General features: G+C 46.5%; 1 protein-coding gene across 1 annotated transcript in view; it reads right to left on the bottom strand.

The window, feature by feature from the left end:
- Window positions 1–22,937, bottom strand: part of LOC140426956 (A disintegrin and metalloproteinase with thrombospondin motifs 2-like) — a 365,539-nt gene that overhangs the window by 230,053 nt on the left and 112,549 nt on the right. Inside the window, exon 3 of the mRNA XM_072512267.1 lies at window positions 21,009–21,168. Coding sequence (XP_072368368.1) covers window positions 21,009–21,168 — 160 coding nt within the window. The remainder of the gene's footprint in view (window positions 1–21,008; window positions 21,169–22,937) is intronic.

The raw sequence follows: 22,937 nt of genomic DNA, 5'->3' as shown, positions 1-22,937 counted from the left end.
TCAAAACTGAATGGAAGAAAGTCAAGGCAATGTGTAACTCTGATGGAAATGTACAGGCAAGACAATTCGAAATGTTCTGCAATGTTTATGATAGATTTTATGAATAAAGTATATTTTTTGAATTAAAAAAAACAAAACAGGTCCCCACAAATGGGCACATGGGGGTCTCCCAGGGGATTGGAGGCCCCCAGCTGCGCAGCTTTTAGGTAGGGTAGTGCCCTGGCACTGCTGGTGCCACCTGGTTATCCTGGCAGTGCCAGCTTGGCACCCTGGCAGTGCCTAGGTGCCAGCACTGCCAGCTGGCATGGGCACTTCCAGGGTGCCAGGGTGGCATTGCCAATCTGACACCCTGGCAGTGCCACCTGATCACAGTGGCACTGCAAGGATGCCAGGCTGGCAACACCAAGGTGCCTGGGTACCAGGTTGGGACAGTCAGCGGTTGGGTCCGGGGGGGGGCCTTGGCCGAGGCCCCAGGTAGCCCTGTTTTGTACAGTGGGGAGAGGTGCCAAGGTAGTTCCCAGCCCTAACCCCATTCACCGGGGGGGCAAGACCCCCCCCACAAGGTGCCGGTTATGCTTGATCCACGTTTGTGGAAACCAGTAACAAATAGCGCCCTGGCGAGGTCTCACAGGCGCGGCCATTGAGGGCTGAAAGCAGGGTCCAGGTATTTAAATAAGTCATTGCCGATCTGGAGGGCGTGATCCAGATTGCACTAGGCAGAGTGAGTCGGGTGACTCACGATTGGCTCGGATCCCAATTTGGGGCTCTCGAGCAATCCTCCTTTTGCGCCCATATCCGTGCTGAATCGTCACCCTCATCTGGAGTATTGTGCACATTATTAGTCTCCTTACTTAATAAAAGCGTTAGAAATCGTTCAGAGAATGTTTTCTAGACTAATACCAGCAATGGGCGTGTTGTCTTATGAGGAAAAATTGGAGAGACGAGGCTTGTATCCACTAAAGTTTAGAAGAGTAAGAGGGGACTCGATCAAAACCATTTAAGATCCTGAGGGATTTTGACAGGGTGGACGTGAAGAGGATGTTTCCTCTTGTGGGAGAACCTAGAACTAGAGGACATTGTTTAAAAATAAGCGTTACTCATTTAAGACGGAGATGTGGAAATGTATTTTCTCTCAGAGTTTGAATGGAACTCTCTTCCTCAAAAGGTAGTGAAAGCAGAATCTTCGAACATCAATTCATTTACTTTGTAATGAATGCTGTGTTCATTCTTCAAATTGTTTTAAGGCTGAGCTAGATAGCTTCTTGACGAACAAGGGGGTGAAAAGTTTATGGGAGTAGGCAGGAATGAGGAGTTATGGTTAAAATCACATTAGCCATTAGGTTATTGAATGGCAGAGCAGGCTCGAGGGGCTACTCCTGCCCCTCATTCATATGTGCGAATGTAAAACTAAAGACTCTTTATCCAAATGCGCGTAGCATTCATGACAAAGTAAATGAATTGATAAAGCACATTGAAGTAAACAAATATGGGGCTGGATTCTCCGTTTCTGAATCTGAGTGTTGACGCCAACAGAGAATCCGTGGACTTCCACGTCAGAAAAATTGGCGTCAAACCCGCCCCAATTCCACTACCGGTAAGGGGCTCGCACCGGTGCTGTGTGGAATACCATTGATTCCCATGAAAAACGGTGTTGGATTCGCCGGGACTGTTATCGACACTCGCATGGCTGACAGCCTCGCTTAAACAAACAATACACCCCCCCCATACGCACACCGATCGGAGCCAAGAAAGGGGCAGGTTGTGCTGGAGCACCCATACAGCTGATGGGTCTGCTGGGGCCAGAGGGCACCCAGGGGGGTTTCTCGGGGGGGGGGGTCACCTATACAACCCAGGGCACCAGATTTAAAACGGGCTGTCAGCGGCATGCCCAGCCGCATGGCTGCTTTGCTGGCTCTGGTAATGGTGTTGCGTACCCGTCCACCCCGACCCCACAGCCCACCTCCTGTCCATCCCTCCCCCCCCTACTCCCTCCCCCAGCCCTGGCAGAAGCCCCCCAGCCAGCCTCACGGCTGTCGTCGAAGTATGGTGGTGCCGGGCACTGTCTGTACGCCCTCTCTCTCTCTCAGCAGCCACCATGCCAGGTTCACGATTTGTGAGAGCACACATGGACTGCGCTGTCAGGAACTCGGGCCATTGGAGGCGGAGCATCGTGGGTGGGCCCACTAATGGTGTTGCAACTATGCGCGGCGTGCGCCGTATTGACGCCGTTTTCGAGGAGATGGAGCATCGCGATTCGGGGTCAAACCGGCGCCTGCTGCGTTTTCGGCGTCGGGAGCTATTCTCCGCCTGATTGCACGCCCCGATTATGGCATCAGCTAAAGGAGGATCCTGCCCAACATCTTCTAACCATTGCAGAGATGGAGCTGCAGGTTGGCAAGGAAAGGATCCTGAATATTGTGGGATATATGACATTCAAGAAGAATAAGAAGCAAGCTAAAGGTAAAGGGGTAGTCTGGGGCACTCATAATCAAAGATGGCATTGATGCAATATCTAGAGATGACCTTGTTTCAAGAAATCAAGATGTAGAATCAGTTTGGGTGGAAATGAGGAATAGTAGGGAAAATAAGTCATTAGTGGTAATGGTCTACAGATGCTCTAAGAGTAACTTATGGACCTACTGTACTTAGATTGCCACATGATAGAAGCTCATAGTGTAGAGCGTAACGTACTAGCATGGATAGAAGATTGGCTGGCTGGCATAAAACAGAGAGCATGCATAAATGGGTCTTTTATGATTGGAAGGATGTTATTAGTGAAGTGCTGCAGGGGTCTGTGGAGGCCTCAATTATTTCCAACTTATATCAATGACTTAGATGAGGGGTGAGAAGGCAAATTTAAATTTGCAGATGGCACAAAGATAGGCAGGAAAGTATGATGTGAAGAAGACAAAGAGTCTTCACATAGACACAGATAGGTGAGGGAGTAGGCAAAAAGTCTGGAAGATGGCGTATAATGTGGGAAAATGTGAAGTTGTTAACTGGCAGGAAGAATAAAAAAGTAGACTATTACTTAAATAGAGTAGAGTTGCAGAATTCCAAGGTGCAGAGAGGTCTAGCTATTGAATGAGTCGCAAAAGGTTAGTAAGCAAGTCCAGCAAGTAATTAAGAAGACAATTTTGGTCTCTGTATTTAAGGAAGGATGTAAATGCATCATGAGGCAGTTCAGAAGAGTTTACCAGATTGATACCTGGAATAAGCAGGTTGACTTATGAGGAAAGGTTGGACAGACTGGGTTCATTTCCGCTGTAGTTTTGAAGCGCGAGGGGTGACTTAATTGAAGTAGAAAAGGTCCTGAATGGTCTTGACAAGTGGGCGTGGAAAAGATGGGTTTGGAGCTCTGCCTCAGAAGCTAATGGAGGTGGAGATCATTGAATAGATTAACGGCGAAAGTAGCTAGATTCTTGTTAAGGAAGGGAATCGTAGTTTATTGGCAGTAGATGAGACTAGAATTTGAAACACAAACAGATCGACCATGATCCAATTAAATGCCGATCCAGGTGGGGGAGGGGATGGGGTGGCCTACCTCTGCCCCTATTTCATAATGTCGTTTGTTCATACATTCGACGAAAGAATTAAAAAAGCAAGGACTCTCGGCCCTGAATAAAATCTTGAAATTGAAGGTGTATTTTATTTTCTCCTTCTTACTTGCAGTGAAGTATTCCATATTCTAATCACTCTCTGCATGCACAAAGCTTTCCCTTTTTATCTAATCTGCTCCCGCTTCATGGTAGAGACTTAATATTTGAATTGCAGCGTGACATATGGCTCGCTAACCTCTACATCTGTTATACATTCCAAACTAAAATGATTAGATCGGAGAGGAATTTGTTTACAGTTTTCGTTTGTGAATAATGATGCGAAGGATCCATTTTGCTCATCTGCAATTTCCAAGTCTCCTACAATATATCTGTCAAACTTAAGAATTTCTTAAGAGGCGAAAACACTTCTTTGCCTCGAATTTGCCACAAATCAATTTCTGTTGTTTTCTTCCTTCTCGTTGTTTCCTAATTACTGTGTAACTCCTCACTTCAGTACATTTCGTTTCATCCACTTGTTTACCCTCTAATTTAAAATAATTTTGCTTCATCTTTGTTTTTTTTTCACTTGCTCATTCAGCCGCAGCAGCACAAAAGCAGAATTACTGCGGAAGCTGGAGATCTGGGGCAAAATTCTCCTACCAGCCCCGCCACATTTCTGCCCCGACCGGCCGGCGGGAGTCTCCGTAACACCGGCCGGTCAATGGGGTTTCCCATTGTGGGGCAGCCCCACGCCGTTGGGAAACCCCCGGGCGCCGGCAAAACGGAGACTCCCGCCGGCAGAGAATGACGCCCCTGGAATGAGAAAACACTGAACTCTGGCAGCATCTGACGAGAGAAACAAGAGATGGCCTTTCAGCTGGATCACCTTCCATCAGAATGCAGGGAACCCAAAACATGAATTCTCCTTTTCTCTCCGCAGACCTAGCCTGACCTGCGAAGTATATTTTATTTTTATTTCAGTCACAGCAGTACTGGAGCCCACAGTTCCAGCATAGGGTCGGGAACCGGGCGAATCACAAAGTAATGGCCAGAACTGAGGGTGGGAGCCATTTTTCCAGAACTCTCCCCACTTTATTTGTTGGCCACATTCCAGTGAAGGGGGGAGGAGAGACGTTCCTTTTCTCATCCCCCTACATCAAAGCTGTATGTTTGGAAGACTTCCAAGGCTAACGCTGGAATTTCTATGAATTGCACCGTCAGAAGGCTTCAGTGGAGCATTCACTAGCTGAAAGCTAGTATGAGTACTAGCATGGATAGAAGATTGGCTGGCTGGCATAAAACAGAGTCTGTATGAGTCACAAAGCCCTGACCTGCTCACTTTGAAAAAAAATGATTTTTCAACTTTCAACTGACTGGAAATTTTGCAATTTGAAATGACAGAACTGCTTAAAAATGCAAGGCCACCATCCAAGGTGAAGGTAAAAAATAAACAAAAAGACACACCCTCAAGGAAGTGTGAAGACAGAGACATTTCCAATAATTCAAAGATCCATTGAAACTCATCACCTTCGAAGGAATAGACATACATTGCAAAGTGATGGATCTTGAAACAATGGCTTCCACAGGCAGGCCCATCCAAAGCCCCATGGGAACGCACAATGGGTGAAGTATAACAGGTCAGGCTGCAGTCAGAGAGATTGAAAGTGACTCAGGGAATATCAAGAAAGCTTTTTAGCAGAGGAAACAGGCTGAAAGGTTGTGCTCTTTCGCTCTCTTCTCCTTTGGAAAATGTGCGTCACCCAGTTCAAGACATCAACTGTTAGAAAATTACCAGCGAACTGAGATCTCATAACAATCTGCATCATCTATATCTGGCCCCATCCACAAAACCAGCTACTCCAAATCGGCCACAACATTTAACAATCTACGCCTCAAGGACAATCAAAGGACGCTTTACAAGATATTATTTTAACTGTTTTTATTGGACTCTAGCTTTCCTTATTTCTGATACCTGTGTGTGACATTGCATTTTTATTACCTTTTTCTTTTGGGTTTTGCGGTGAATAAATTTACTCTTTCTTTAATGAAAAAAATGAAAATGAAAATCGCTTATTGTCACAAGTAGGCTTCAAATGAAGTTACTGTGAAAAGCCCCTAGTCGCCACATTCCGGCGCCTGTTCGGGGAGGCTGGTACGGGAATTGAACTGTGCTACGGGCCTGCCTTGGTCTGCTTTAAAAGCCAGCTCTTTAGCCCTGTGCTAAACCAGCCCCGTAACTCAAGAAAACCTTGTTTGGTTCTTATTGGTCACTGCAGAAATATTTGGATTCGGAAAAAGAATATCCTCGTGAGAAAGAAACTTAAAACCTTTGTCGTGGTCAATCAAGCAGGCTGAATGCAGGGGGAGGGGCATCAGTTCACTCCATCAGACCTGGTCACAACAGTATCACTGAGGCTTTCTACTGATGGGGGAAGAGGGGGGGGGGGGGGGGCGGGAATTGATTGATCATCTCTTCCCAAAAGGTAAATTAGCTTATTTTAAGAGTTCAATGACAGTGTTATTTATTTTTTTAAATTTGGTCCAAAACAACCTCAAAGGAATTCCAGCTCCATTATAAGCATTCAGGTGGCTATTAAACCTCCACTGGCTCAGGGGAACAGAACTATGGTGCTCCTCAAATAATCGTTCCAATCCAGCACTTCATTCATAATACTTCCAAACATAATTCACTATTTAATATCTCTAAGACCATTTACAATTCTGGTTTTGTACCCGGCCTGTTCAACAACCTTCTTTTCAATCAAGTAATGGCAGTCCCATTCTTAACCATGAACACAGAATACATGACATCAATAAAGTTGCTTCAACTTTCAGGCTCCTGACTTTCTTCATAGTTTCTTTTAAGCCATTTGGTACAATGTATCACAGTAGACTGGTTAGCTATCAAACTTGACTGAACTGTGCTCTTGTCAAAAAGTTACAGGTTTGAGCCTCAGCCCAAAACCTGAACAAATCTCGGCTGCACTATGGCAGTTAGGATTTTCAGATGAGATTTTAAACCAAGGCCCTGCTTGGTCCCTCATCTGGTTATAAAAACATGCCAAGGCACCATTTTTTTTTAAAGTGGCTGTCTTCAACAGTTCAACACAAACATTTAAAACAAATTGTCTGGTAAGTTCCACCTTTGCTTTGTGTATTTTTTTAATTGATTGGATGTGGGCATCCTTGATTGGGCCAGAATTTATTACCCATCCCTTATTGCTGAGTGGTTTGCTATTTAGTTTTTCAGAGGGCATTTAAAAGACAACCATTTCACTTTGGATCTGGTGCCAGACAATGTAAAGATGGCAGATTTCCTTCCCTAAAGGACAAGTGAACCAGATGTGTTTTTACAGCAAATAACAATGGCTTCCTGGTTATTGTTAGACTTTTAATTACAAGTTTTCATTAAGTTTAAATTTCACCATCTGCCAAGGTGGGATTCAAACCTCGGCCTAGGGTATTAAATAGAAAGATAGAAACAAGAAGAAGGGGGAGGCCATTCGGCCCTTCGAGCCTTCTCTGCCATTCATTATGATCATGGCTGATCATCAAGTTCAATACCCTGATCCTGCCTCCCCCCCCCCCACCCCCCCTCATATCCTTTGATCCCTTTAGCCCCAAGAGCTATATCTAATTCCTTCTTGAAATTACACAAAGTTTTGGCCTCAATTACTTTCGGTGGTAGTGAATTCCACAGATTCACCACTCTCTGGGTGAAGAAATTTCTCCTCACCTCAGTCCTAAAAGGTTTACCCCTTATCCTCAAACTACGACCCCTAGTTCTGGACTCCTCCACCATTGGGAACATTCTTTATGAATCTATCCCGTCTAATCCTGTTAGAATTTTGTAAGTCTCTGTGGGATCCCCTCTCATTCTTCCAATTGCCAATGAATATAATCCTATTCGGCTTAGTCCCTCCTCATATGACAGCCCCGCCATCCCAGGAATCAGCCTGGTAAACCTGGCACTCCCTCCATAACAAGAAGATAAGGGCACCAAACTGCACCCCAAACTCCAGATGTCACCTCACCAATGCCCTATACAATTGCAGTAAAACATCTCTATTCCTATACGCAAATCTTCTCGCTATGAAGGCCAACATACCATTTGCTTTCTTTACTGCCTCCTGTACCTGCACGCTTAATTTCAGCCACTGATCCATGAGGACACAAGGTGTCGCTGAGTATCCAATTCTCTCAATTTACACCCATTCAAATAACAATCTGCTTCCTACTTTTGCTACCTTTGGTCTCTCGATTAATAATCCAGTGACAATACCACTATGCCACCACTTCCCTGCATTTTTGCTGTTGTGTTTCTCTACAATACAACAGTGGTTATACTTTAAAACACTTCATTGGCTGTAAATCATTTTCGAACATCAAGACATGCAATATATTAAAATTACAACATGGACCATTTGGCCCAGCCAGTTCGTACCCACCCTTCCGTTTGTGCTCTAAGCGAGCAAGTAGCTCTAATCACATTTTTCCCTCTTGTTCCCATGCTACTTCAACCCCTCCCTGTCTAATCTTGAATTTTCCTTTCTTTTTCAATTTCATGAGGCCGATCCACCTACCCTGCCCATCTTTTGGGTTGTGGGGACGAGACCCACGCATACACAGAGCGAATGTGCAAACTCCACACAGACAGTGACCCGGGGCCGGGATCGAACCCGGGTCCTCGGCACTGTGATGCAGCAGTGCTAATCACTTCGCCATGTGCCGCCCTCTAGTCTTGAATGTTGACACAGTTTCTGCTCAACCATTAACCATGGAAGGAAGTTACAAAACCCTCGCAACTCTCTAATGTTAAGATACTTTCCTGTCTGCTGTTCTAAATCTCTTACATTTCAACATCTATCATTGTTGATCTCCCCAACATCTGGAACAAGTCTGCTTTTATCTACCAGGCTTGCAATTCAGTAACTCAGTGCAGAACTCAGCGAGTGCTGAGCAGTCAGAGGTGGTGGCCTGAATTCTCTGGCCATTGAAATTCTCTTATCCTGCTGGCAGCATACCCTTGCCCCCGGGTTTTCCGGCAGCATGGATTGGCTTCAATAGGAAATTCCATTGACAAGTGGCGGGAAGAGAGAACGGCGCGCCACCAAGAAACACGCAGCTGGGGGACCAAAGAATCCTGCCTGGTGTCTTTCAAGCTTCATTAAACCGAAGCATTGCCTGCTGCTTGAAGAAGGGCAGGGAAGCCTTCCCAGTGCTTTGGCCAATATTTATCCCTCAATTAATCATCACAATATGTTGGACCTTGCTGTTTGCAGATTGGTGCTGCATTTTCCTACAGTAACTGCTGAAGCAAGTCTGACTCTAATGAAGAAAAAAGAATCAGAAGTTAAGTACTTACATATTTGAAATTATGTAACTTGGTGATGGCTGGATTAGATCTTTGGAGACTGATTTTTTTTGTTTTTAAGTACCACACACAAAGATTTTTTTTCCCTTGCATAAATGTATATTATCATAACGCACACCCACAAATTACAAATGTTATAGAAATGGTTTACCCACTCAGCATAAATCGAGCCAATCACCAATATCAGGCAGGTGACTTCCCACTGCTCAAGGTTTCTATTTTTAGAGAAAAGGGTTTTGGCTTTTCAATCCGAGATTACACAGAAATTCTGAATATGCCTGGTTACTATGGTGACAGAATCTTCTTTTCAGTAAATTAATGTTATTCTGTCAGACAAGTCTCATGTCACAAAGACTTGGAATTGAATGTTCCCTTCAGAGTTGTGCCAGTATATATTCAGCTCCAAAATAAAGCCTCGAGTCACTCCATTAGTGTCACGGCAGATGTTTATGAGTTCTGGATACAATTCAATCATTTACAAAAAAATGTTGGAATTTAATATCTTAAGTAATCAAAATATTTTTACCATAACTAAAAATCCATTTTGGTGGCGCGGTTATATTAATCACAGATATATTCTCAGGCAAACAACCATAGCCGTAATTTGAACAACTGGTTTGGAAAGACGATTTACGTAATGTGAAATGCTTTGGCAAATTGAGAGAATTTTTTTAAGCTTGTCTAAAGCTGAAATTGTACCGCAAGGAACATTTTGCCCTCAAATCAATTTTTGAGAGAGAGTTCAGAATCCATACCGAGTCTCAGGCTTGCTTTAAATGTCTAATATGAATGAGCTATTGGGAATAGATGAAAAATAACACATATCATAAAATACATTTTATCAATAAGCCAGGCATTGCGTCATATTAGTGAAGGACTGAACCCGGGCCACCTCTAATGTAAGGTTGCCAAAGGATCTTGTTCTGATGGAGTCCAACATCAAAGGTTAACTTGTCTTTTTGTTTTTTGGATGCTTAATGACATCCTGGGCGTCATTCTCCGCCGGCGGGAGTCTCCGTTTTGCCGGCGCCCGGGGGTTTCGCGACGGCGTGGGGCTGCCCCACAATGGGAAACCCCATTGACCAGCCGATGTTACGGAGACTCCCGCCGGCCGGTCGGGGCAGAAATGTGGCGGGGCGGGTAGGAGAATTTCGCCCCCTGTGTGTCATGATATGCGGACACACACATAATGATATACAGACAAGCAGCTAATGGACACAGAGAACAGGACATGACCAATAAGCAGGCAGGACACTCAGGGGTGGGATCTGACTATAAAAGACACGAGGCACTCACACTCCGCCTCTTTCCACTGATGAACATCTAGAGAATCAGTCAAGGGTGTTGTTACAATCTCACACCCCACCACGTGGCTAAGAGCTAGTCTCGTTCAGTCAGACAGAGTAAGCGCACTTAAGTTAGCAGAGAGTCGAACTCACAGAGAACTGTGCTAACTGTGCTATTAGTTCAATAAACGTGATTGAACTAACTTCAAGCTTTGGATTATCTTTTTATCTATGCTGCATCCAGTTGCAACCAGTGTACTTAATACGACATACCAGGAGACTACTAATTTAAGGTGGCTTACCTCAGTCCGTTCCATGACGACCAGCGAATGTATCCCGGCACCATGGAGAAGATTCAGGCTCCTCACCAGCTCAGGACCTCCGGCAATCTCAGTGCCAACTGGCAGATATTCAAGCAAAGGTTTCTGCTGTACATCAAAGCTTCAGACCTCGAGGGTGCGTCTGATGCAAGGAAGATCGTGCTTCTCCTCTCGACAGCGGGTGGTCAAGCTATCGAACTCTTCAACTCGTTTAACTTCACTGAAGGCCAGGATAAGACAAAGTTTCAGACCATCCTGGACAAGTTCGATAGTCACTGTGAAGTGGACACCAATGAAATCTTCGAGTGCTACATATTCAAACAACGTCTTCAAGGTAAAGATGAATCTTTCAGTGCCTTCTTAACTAGCCTCCGCCTCGCTAGCGCTGTCCTGAAATGTTGGTGATATTGCTGACTCCATGATCAGAGACCAAATCGTGTTAGGAGTTCACTTTGATCCTCTGAGAGAGCAGCTCTTTAAAATCAAGCATATGACCCTACCAGTCGCGATTGAAACATGTACAGTGCATGAGCAGGCAAAAAAATCGGTATTCCCAATACAAATCGGCTGAAAATGAGAAACTTGCCTCCCACGAGGCAGAGCGTGTGCAGGCCATCTTCCGGGTGCAGCGCCTCAGCATTGAAGACAGCAGCCATCTCACGCGCGATGCGAACGGGATAACGGAGTGGCCGACACCCACACTGGGCAGGTGCAGACGTCTGCCGACCACACTGCGCATGTGCAACGACGTACATCACGTCACAACGCCGGCATCATGTCATGCCCAAACTGCGGCAACGTCCACTTAAAGGGACACTGCCCTGCAAGAGGCAGGCGATGTTTAAACTGCGGGAAGCCTGGACACTATGCAGCCTTGTGCATGTCTGCACCACCAGTCAGAGGCTGGCGCGTCCAGAATGTGCAACGACGATTACAGGATTCTGATCCTGGCAGTACAACGGATCCAGAGGACGAGTGCCTGGAGTCCGCCTACCGAGTGGGCATCATTGCCACACGTGAACATGCCGCACCTAATTCATCTCGCATTCAGTCCATCCTCGCTGTGGATTCTGAGGACGAATGGCATGCGGTGATGTCGGTCAACCACTGCTCCATCCAGTTCAAGCTGGACACAGGTGCTTCTGCCAACCTCCTCTCACAGGCAGACTTCAAACGCATCAAGAATCTCCCTAATGTCCTTCCAGCAGCCTGCCAGCTCCTGGACTATAACGGTAATGCCATCACGGCATGGGGTCCTGCCATCCACTCGTCTCCAACCGGAGCACCCATGCACGGCTAAGGTTTGAAATTGTCAAGACGGACAGCGCATCCTTACTGGGCGCGTGCCTGCAAAAATCTAAACCTGGTGCAGCGGGTCTATTCAACGACATCCTCCAACGTGGATCTTCAAGCTGGCATTGACGACATCTTCGCTCATTACCCTGATGTGTTTGTCGGGATGGGCACTTTGCCATATTGGTACAAGATCCTACTGCGACCTGATGCCAAGCCAGTGGTCCGTGCACCACGCCGGATCCCAGCTCCGCTGAGGGAGCGCCTGAAGGAACAGCTCAAGGAGCTGCAGCAACAGGGCATCATTTCCAGGGTAACCAAACCGACTGACTGGGTCAGCTCGATGGTGGTGGTTACAAAACCCTCTGGAGACCTGCGCATCTGCATTGATCCCTAGGATCTCAACCAGAATATAATGCATGAACAGTACCCCATCCCGAAGTGGGAGGAACTCACCAGTGAGATGGCACATGCAAGGTTTTTCACGAAGTTAGATGCGTCACATGGATTCTGGCAAATCCAGCTGGATGAGTCCAGCAGAAGGCTCTGCACCTTCAACACACCGTTTGGCAGGTACTGCTATAATCGTATGCTGTTCGGCATCATCTCGGCATCGGAGGTATTTCATTGCATCATGGAGCATATGATGGAGGGCATCGAAGGGGTTCGTGTGTACGTGGACGACATCATCATATGGTCCACGACCCCTGAGGAGCATGTTTCATGTCTCCAGCAGGTATCTCCGCCGTGTTCACGCCAACAGGCCTGAAGCTGAACAGGGCCAAATGTTGCTTTGGCATGTCCACACTCAAGTTCCTAGGAGGCCAGATCTCTCAGCAGGGCGTGTGCCCCGACTCAGACAAGGTCAAGGCCATCGCAGCCATGAAGGTCCCGGAAGACAAGAAGGCAGTATTGCGCTTCCTGGGCATGGTCAACTTTCCAGACAAGTTCATCCCAAACATGGCTTCACACACCACGGCCCTACGAAACCTAGTGAAGATGTCCACTGCCTTCGAGTGGAAGGCGGCCCATCAGGCAGAGTGGCTGGAGCTGAAAGCCAAGCTCACCACTGCACCCGTATTGGCATTTTCCGACCCAGACAGGGAAACAAAAATCTCGACAGATGTGTCGGTGCGGTCCTGCTGCAACGCAATGACACCTCATCCCGGGCACTGGTTGCCTACACGTCAAGGGCAATGACGCCCACCGAACAAAGGTATGCACAAATCGAGAAGGACTGCCTGGGCCTTCTCACTGGCATTCTCAAGTTTCACAACTATGTCTACGGCCTGCCGACATTCACAGTCGAGACAGATCACAGGCCCCTGGTCCACATTATCCACAAGGACCTTAATGACATGACGCCTCGGTTGCAGTGCATTCTCCTCAAACTCAGAAGGTACGACTTTGACCAGGTCTACACGCCTGGCAAGGAGCTCGTCATTGCCGATACACTGTCCCGCTCCATCACCGTGCCTAGTGAACCACTGAACGTCATCCCGCAAATTGAGTCACAGGTTGAGTCACAGCTGCAGCTGTGTGCTAGCGCCCTCCCGGCATCTGATGAGAAGGTGATTCATATCCGTGAGGAGATGCCAAAGACCCCCTCTTGCAGCATTTTATGCAACACCTCGCCAATGGCTGGCAAAAAGGGCAGTGCCCTCAATTTTTCAAAGTAAAGGACGACCTGACGGTGGTTGATGGCATCCTCCTCAAACTGGACCGGATTGTAATTCCACACAGTCTCCAGAGCTTGGTGCTCCGTCAAATCCATGAGGGCCACCTGGGTGTGGAAAAGTGCAGACACAGAGCCAGGCAGGCTGTCTACTGGCCCGTGATCAGCCAGGACATCGCGAACATGGTCCTCAACTGTGCGACCTGTCAACGCTTCCAGCCAGCGAAGAGTAAGGAGACACTTCAGCAGCATGAAATCGAAACCTCTCCGCGGTCCAAGGTTGGCATCGACCTCTTTCATGCAAATGGGCATGATTACGTGTTAATCATTGATTATTTTTCCAATTACCCTGAAGTCGTGAAGCTCTCAGACCTCACATCTCAGACCGTCATCAAGGCCTGTAAGGAGACGTTCTCCAGGCATGATACCCCACTCACTGTCATGAGTGACAATGGCCCGTGCTTCAGCAGCCATGAATGGCCTCTGTTTGCCCAGTCGTATCAGCTCAAACACGTCACTTCCAGCCCACACTATCCACAGTCAAACGGAAAAGTTGAGAAAGGGGTGCACATAGTGAAGCAGCTCATCTGCAAGGCTGCGGATTCTGCGTCTGACATTCACCTTGCGCTGCTTGCATACAGGGCGGCCCCACTGTCCACTGGCATGTCACCGGCTCAACTCCTGATGAACAGGGACCTGCGAACGACACTTCCAGCCATACACGTGCCCAACCTAGATCACCTCCCGGTGCTGCAGAAGGTGCAGCAGCTCCGAGACCGGCAAAAACAGGGATATGATGCTCATGCCATCGATTTGCCCGTGTTATCCCTGTCCGACACTGTTCGGATCAAGAACCCTGATGGAGGCTGGTCAGCTCCAGCTGTTGCTGTTCGACAGGCTGCCCCCCGCTCGTATGTTGTGCGTCTGACTGATGGTTTTGTTGTGCGACGAAACAGACGGGCACTGCGCAAAGTTGCCTGCCCGCAACCACATACGTCTCCCTTTCCTTCTGTGTTTTGCCACCTCCTGATACCTCGACTCACGAGGCCACCAGTCAGGCTTCAATCCCGCCCATCGAGGCGCTGTCGTCCCCACCGCCACCTCTCCGGCAGTCGACCAGGATCAGATGCAAGCCACAGAGACTGGACTTATGAACATTTGTTCTGTTTGCTATGTTCTGAGTTCTCGCATTAGACAGCTGTTTTCACATGTACATATGTTCACATCCACTGCATGTATATATGTTAATATTGGCCTATTCTTGGCTTGGTGGGCAAAGAAATGGGGAGGAAATACTAAAGCAGAAAATGGTTATGACCTCTGGTATGACCTCCATTATTGCTCTCTCAAGTGCGACGAGCATAACCATTCACATATCTGGGGTACAGCAAGGTTATTGGCCATCCATCCCTTGAGCCATCCATCACTTGAGCTGAAACTGTCTACTACTTGAGGATCGTCTTGAAGAGCAAAGTAAGACCTTGGCTTCTTTTCACATCATCTTTCATTCACCCATTATCCCTATTCTTGTGGGATTTACATAGACTCCCGGTTCCCCAACAGCTCACTTCTCAATCCCTCCATTATCATGCCCCTTCTGATCTCTGTGACCTCCTCTAACACAACGATTTCCCTAACTCTCCTTCCTCTCTTGGGCCTTCTCACCTGCAGATCGAGCAACAGCTACAAGGAGCGTATGTATTACTTTAAACCAAGATAGAGACAATCCATTCAGTTGTCTTCTGCTTTTTCCTTGACAACCAAGCCAAATCTCACCAGGCCGCATTCCACCAAAATCTCAAATCTCTACATTGTCAAGTTTCTTCTCCTTGCCCTCTCAATCTCAGTGAAACACCTTAACTGAAATCTATCCTGAGATGAGCTGCCAAGGAAGAAGGTCAAATAGCAAGGTATTTGGCCCTCACTATGTCTCCATGACTACGTCCCAGCTGCTTTTTTGGCAGTTAAGAATCTCAAGAGCTTATTTGCCTCTAGGCAATGCTTATAGCCCCATTTCCTCTCCATCACAAAGACCTACTTCCAACTCAATTAAACCATCTGTCTACACCTTTCCTCGACCTATCAGCTGCTGAAACCTTTGCTACCTTTACACTCTCCTGGTTATCCTACCCACCTCATCCGTTCCCCATTTGCCACCCTCCATAAACATCTGCTCATACAAAACTGTGCTGCCAATATCCTAAACCCCTATCAAACTCCATTCACTCGGACTTCCGGTGACGGCGGGCGGGAGGCGGCCGCACATTGGAGGGCTCCCGTTTGGGAACGGCATTTTCGGGGCTTTAAGCCCGGTCCCAGGGTCAACGGAGGCGGCAAAAGCAGGGAGAAGGCACAGAGGCGGCTGAGTGAAGGCACATTGAAGAAAAATGTCGATGGTGAGCAAAAGAACGTCCGTAAGGAAAACTGCTGAAGGTCCGCCGGGGAGTGGAAAGGTCACCGTGGGGTCACCAAGGAAAATGGAGGCCAGAGCACCAGGGGAGGCCGCATTGCTTACGGCTGAAGAAATAACAAAGGTGATGGCTGCGGAATTCGAAAGGCAATTTACAAAATACACGGAGACGGTGAGGAAGGAGATGAGGGAGGCTTTGAGTGTGCTGGTAGAGGAGGCGATTTCCCCGGTGACGAAGGCGGTGGCGAGCACAGTGGCGGAGGTGCGAGAGCAAGGGGAGGCGCTGAAGGAAGTGGAGGAGATGGTATTGCAGCACGGTGATCAACTTGTCTCGATGGGGAAGGAGGTGCGGAAGGTGATGGACATTAACAAGGATCTGCGAGGAAAAATGGAAGACCTGGAAAATAGATCCAGGCGACAGAATTTGAGGCTTGTGGGGCTGCCCGAAGGAGTTGAAGGACCGAGGCCGACTGAGTATTTTGCCGCGATGCTAGCAAAACTATTGGGGGAGGGGGAGGATCCCTCCCGATATGAACTGGATCGGGCTCATCAGTCGTGGAGGCCTGTACCAAAGGCGAGTGAGCCGCCAAGGGTAGTGACTCTGTGCTTCCGTAGGTACAATGTGAAGGAGAAGGTCCTGAGCTAGGCCAAGCAGAAGCGGGTGGTGCAGTGGGCTGGAGCTGGTATACGAGTATACCAGGACTTTATAGTGGAGCTGGCGAGGAGGCGGGCTGCCTTCAACCAGGTGAAGAGGGCACTGTACATTAGCAAGGTGCAGTGCGGCATTGTATATCCAGCGAAGCTGAGGGTGACTTACAAACTCAGGGACTTTTATTTTGGAACGGCGGAAGCAGCGGAGGAGTTTGCGAAGGCAGAAGGACTGTGGCAGAACTGACAAATTGAGAAATGGCCATGTGCCGATGTAACCTCATGACTGTATTTTCTTCTTTTTTGTTTCACTGCATGCGGGTGTATGGGCTAAAGGAGCCACTGTTGTATATATTTGGACAAGGGAAATGATGGGACTTTCACTCAAAATAAGGGCTCTTTGGGGTGTAGGTGGATATGCGGGGTTTGTGTGCTAAAAGGGGATTTCTGGGCTTTCCTAGGGCCGGGCAAGGGGGAAAGGGACCCGGGCGGGGGCCTCCACGCTGGCCGGTTTAAGCCGGCCAGTGAACGGGAGTGAGGTGGGGGGAGGGGCTGCGGCCATCGGAGCCTGGAAGAACAGGGTCCGAGTGGTCTAGCCGGGGTGGAAAGTTGGGGGGAAGGAACCGAGGTTGGGAGGAGGAGTTTTACAAGAGGCAGTGGACGGGAGGAGTTGGAGACTGGGTGGGGGGGTACAACTCTTGGGTATCATGTACGGTACTCTTTCAGAGGTTGGAGGGCGTTGAGTGTAGGGGGAGGAAGGGGAGTGGACTCTATAGGTCAATGGTGACCATGGGCGGTCCCGGACTCCTTTTTCTTTTTCTCCTTTGTTTTTTTTGTTGTCACCGTGAGAGGGTTTGTTTTATTGGATGCATATATTGACAGGTGGGCCGTTATTTGGGGTGGTGGGAGGATGGGATTGTTGGTATTGTTAAGGGATTGATTTTGTATTTGTTACCGTTTACTGTTTGTGGGTGGGGAGTAAATTGTGAAGGAAAATGTGAAAATGGAGAATACATTTTTTTTTTTAAAAACTCCACTCACTCATTGCTTTTTTCAGATATACACTGATTGTCAGATGCACAATACCTCAAGCTGTGTTTTAATCTCTCCATGACTCCTCGCTGTCTCTGTTACCTCCACCAGCATTACAACCCCTGAGACCTTTCACTCCTCTGACCCCGTGCTCCAGTGTATCTCCCTTTATCCCTTCACGATGCCTTTAGTTTTATCTCATTCATGTGCTGTCGAACTGCTTAACTGATACTTATTCTTAGATGAGCTACAAATGAAGAAGACAAGGAGCATTGTCTTTGCCCTCACTGTACCTTCATGCGCACTTTCCAATTTCCCAAATCAGACGTTTTCTGAAGATCATCCTTTGGAATTATCGTGCACACACTGTGAATGCCGGAAATGTAAAATAAAATCAGGAAAAACTAAGAAATGCACAGGATGCCATTAAGCATTATGCATTTCAATGACCTCGGCTTCAAGCTCTGAAATTTACTCTCTAAGCCACCTCCTTGCACATCTTCATCTCCTCCTTCAAAATGGGCCTTAAAATTCACTTCTTTCGTCAACACTTTGGCTGTTCCAAAACTACCAAAACAGATTGGCCAAGAACATCCATTCCTTGGACAAAATTCTCCCATCTCGTGGTGGGAGTGGGATCTTGGAGTGTTTCTCATTGAGTGTTGACAGGAAACAATGCAATATCTTCCAGCCCTGACCTTATTAATTATGCACCCAATGTTTTATACCATATTCCGTGGCAAGGCAGACCAAATGGTGTGCATCCGCCGTCCTATCTGAGTGCCATATTGAAGACGCCAAACATCACTCACCCACTTTTAACGAAAGATGGATCGCCTAAGAACGAAGGTGGATCCCCAGGAACATTCTGAGGTCGAAAGATGGACCTCCTCGACGACAGTGAATCTGGAACATCCACCTGTAGCAGCTTCCCCCAAACCACTGCTGTGGTGTTCCAGAGTCCAGATTACTGGCAGCCTCCATTCCGAATTCAGGAGGCAACCGCCGGTATTTTGCAGGTGAGTCCCGACATCTGTAAGCCAAGCTATTGCAGATGTGTTTCACACTGGCATGTTTTCCCACTGCCGTCGAGCAGAACCAGGTGTGGGTGGAAGATTCTGGTCGGACCTCGATCTGCATCCACTTAGCAGGATACAAATCAGTTTCACACTGCTTCCAGCGGGTTTCCCAATCCACCAAGATGGGTGCCAGCGGACGATATCGTGAGAAATTCACGCCGGCATGAAACGGGTGTTTTCATTCCTGCCAATTTCTCCCCCCTCTCCTGCCATTGAACCTGTCGGTGGGGCCATGGGAGAATTCCACCCAGTGTTTCTGAAACTTTGAATGGATTGGGATGTGGAGCAGCAAGTTTCTCCTACCTGTCCTTTCTTGCTTTTCCAGGCATTTCTGATAGGTTACTATGCACTTCCATAAATCCAACAGATGCACCTTAATAGCAGCCAATGGTACAAACAATTGCAAAAAGCAGTCATTTTGGGCCCAAATAGAAACGTAGATGCACGGGACAACACGGTGGTGCAGTGGTTAGCACTGCTGTCCCGTGTTCAATCGCTGCCCCGGGTCACTGTCCGTGTGGAGTTTTACATTCTCCACGTGTCTGCACGTGTCTCACCCCCACAACCCAAAAGAATGCAGGATAGGTGGATTGGCCACGCTAAAGTGCCCCTTAATTGAAAAAAAAGAATTGGGTGTACTAAATTTATATTTTTATAAAGCGAAACGTAGATGCTGCTCCTAAATTCCAGTTCTGTTCAGTAGGCAGCACTATGATGTCATGACAGTACAGGCACGTACCCGAATATGAGAATAACCCCATCCCAGAATCTGGAACAAAGTCACTGGCAGAATAAAGATGTAGCTGGGCTATTAGCAGGTCTATTATCAGTCTCAGCTAGAGTCACAGAGTAACGGCACAGACTTACGTCAATTGTGGCAAGGCTTAAACAACATAACGGGCTACAAAGCAAAGCCGAGTAGAATCTTCGGCAGCAGGGCACACCTCGGTCCACCCACGTCGACGCTACCACCAAGTAAGCCTGTACTTTCTCAGGAAACTAAGGAAATTCGGCATGTCCACATTGACTCTTACCCACTTTTACAGATGCACCATAGAAAGCATCCTATCTGGCTGCATCACACCTGGTATGGAAACTGCTCGCCCCAAGACCATAAGAAACTACAGAGAGTCGTAAACATAGCCCAGTCCATCACGCGAACCTGCCTCCTATCCATTGACCCTGGCTACACCTCCTTCTGCCTTGGGAAAGCGGGCAGCATAATCTAAGACCCCTCCCACCCGGGTTATTCTCTCTTCCAACCTCTTCCATCAGACAGGAGGTACAAAAGTCTGAGACCACGCATGAACAGATTCAAAATCAGCTTCTTCCCCACTGTTACCAGACTCCTGAATGACCCTCTTATGGACTGAACTGATCTCTCCACACATCTTCCTGCTGAGTAGTACTGCACTCCTGGATGCTTCATCCGAAACTGCGTCTACGTATTCACATTGTGTATTTATGTATACCCTATGTTTTTTTTTCACATATCGAATAATCTGTCTGGACTGTATGCAGAACAATACGTTTCACTCTAAACAAATCCAAATCCATTTATTTTATTGTTTTTTTGAGGGGGGACCTTGCTATCTACAAACTGCCTGCTGCAGCTGCCTGCAAAACAACGACGATAAGGAATTTGTTCTGAAATATTCTGATGTCCTGAGGACATGAAAGGTGCTATATAAAAGGCATTTTTTTAAAGACACTAGCAAAAACATGTTAGAAACCTTTGTACTCCCTTGCAAATGTTCTGATAGTGAACATCACCAACCGTTTCACATTTCCAAACATTCCAACTGGCGGAATGGTACAGCTGACTTGAGAAAAAAAACAAGAAATGAATGATTTATAACAACAGAATCCAGTCAGAAATTTTTTAAAATCTTAACTTCCATAGAAGTTGTAGAACTGAGGAAGTTCAATTTATGAAGGAAAATGTAGGTGTGGAATACAATTATAATTTGTAGCCATGGACCATCAGAATATAATGTTAGTTGAAATAAACAAAAGTGGATGCTATTTACCATGAGTCCTCACTTGAGGGGGTTATCGAGAAAGCGCCAATGCGCGTTATATTTCAACTACATGCATTTTAATGAACAGAAGAGTCAAAAATCTATTTATTTTCTTTATATTTCCATTTCACGGCAATATTTAACTGAGATCCAACATGTAGGTTCCGATGAAAATCCAAAAATTACATTTCAATGTCGGAATGAAGTTTTTGCCAATATAAATGGCTTTAAATGGGCCTTCGACTTGGCTGTACTCCACCTTCGATTCGTTGCAATTTTCTTTCAAAGCAGATGAGTATGAATCTACGAAAGAAACCATGTGTTTACTGACCTTTTGAGTGGACATCGCTGATCGAGGCAGCAAGTGGTGTCTTGGCGTCCGACCTCCGGTACACCACATGGACTCTCCCACTTTCTTCTTCCTGCTCTACTTTGTCTTTCTCCAGTGGTTCGATAAAGAATTCATCATTGTCTGTCCGAATCATACCAGCCTGAGTGACAGGATCAGAAATTAGACACTCTTAATGACTGGGGAATTGCTCATGCAGTTATCGTGCAGGTCAAGCTTTCATACACACAAATACCCACTGGATTTCCGTCGTTTGAGGATAGCTGAAGTTAAATACTTTATGAGGAATAATACAGCAGCCATTCTTTAGTCTGACATTAAAAGCAATATAAAAGCAAAAACACACATTTCATCCCACAGGTCAACCTATAAAACTTGGAAAAGTTGATGGACAACTTCAATAAAGCTGATTACTCGAAACACAATGTACAACTTGATACCAATCAATCCAGTCGAATGGTAGTTAACAAGAACTGTGGTTTTAATCAGCTAGAATGTGCCCACCAGTAGCTCCTCCCACACTGAGAGGCTGTCCCGGATTGATGGGATATATACCTTCTCAGAGGGGCGGAGCCACAGGCGGAGCCAACAACAACATCAACACAACAACAGTAACAGTGAGTAAATACAATAATATATACAACAGCCGTGAGTAAATACAATAATATATACAACAGCCATAAATGGCTCACCACACAACTGAAAATCACTGCTGAGTAGGCCCAAGCCCAAGGTCACGGTTTCCAAGGTGACTGAAGATGTTGTCAAATTCCTTTTCATTCGACTGGGTTTCAGGATTTTTATTACTGGAAGGGTATCGTATTCTGCTACTGAGTTTGTTTTGCCATGAAATCTGAAACCCAGTGGTCTCACGTATGACATTCAAATTAGTTATATAGGGAGTTCACTAAAGCTTGAACTTGCCATGACTCAAGCTGCAGTTGTACCCAATATTTCATCAGTTTTATTTCAGGGGGGGGGCGGGGTGGAGTGAAGTACATATTTTTGCAGTGATGAACTTGAAATATTTTAAATAAGAGCACTGACGCTGCTAAATTTATTTATGAGGCATCTACATGTCCCCTAGAGAAAATTTACATTTTCGACAATTTTATTTGTTGCATTTTCCTGACCCTTAAGTCACCCTTTCAATATGTTTCAAATGTCTGACATAATGCCAATTCTGGCTGCAGGCCTTGCTAAAAATGACCAACTCCAATCACTGTTTTTTAAAAAAAATGTCTCATTAGGTCAGGTTTGCTGAGCTTTCTACTTTCTTCTAAAATATAATGTAGAAGAAATAAGAGTATAGAAAACTGCATGCACAGGACTATTAAAATTATCTGGCATTTTGGGTTATTTCCAATGACATAGTGACAATGTTTCCAAACCATTGAAGCAACATTCACTGATATTTTCAGAACGCCAAGTACCAGCCACACACACCATCCTACCCTCGAACAAGCTACTAACCTGGAAAGAGAGCTTTTGAGCTTGGAGCAGGCAGGGGCAAGTTGTGTACTATACCTACCTCACCTTCCATTGTACTGCTGAGCTTTATTAGTGATACCAATCAATCCAGTCAAAACAGCAGTTAACAAGGACTATGGTTTTAATCAGCTAGAATGTGCCCACCAGTAGCTCCCGCACTGAGAGGCTGTCCCGGGTCGATGGGTTATATATCTTCTCAGAGGGGCGGAGCCACAGGCGGACCTGTCAAAATATCGACTCATGTATATAATGAGATGCAGACAGGCAGTGATTGACACACAGGATAACCAATGAACACACACGACACAGAACAACCAATCACCAGACAGGACACTACCACTATAAAACACACAAGGCATTATAATGTCAGACATTTGAAACATATTGAAAGGGTGACTTAAGGGTCAGGAATATTTGACA

The sequence above is a fragment of the Scyliorhinus torazame genome, chromosome 7 (assembly GCF_047496885.1).
Source record: "Scyliorhinus torazame isolate Kashiwa2021f chromosome 7, sScyTor2.1, whole genome shotgun sequence".
Lineage (NCBI taxonomy): Eukaryota > Metazoa > Chordata > Chondrichthyes > Carcharhiniformes > Scyliorhinidae > Scyliorhinus > Scyliorhinus torazame.
Note: the sequence above shows the minus strand (reverse complement) of the source record. Positions and strands in the feature narration are given on the sequence as shown.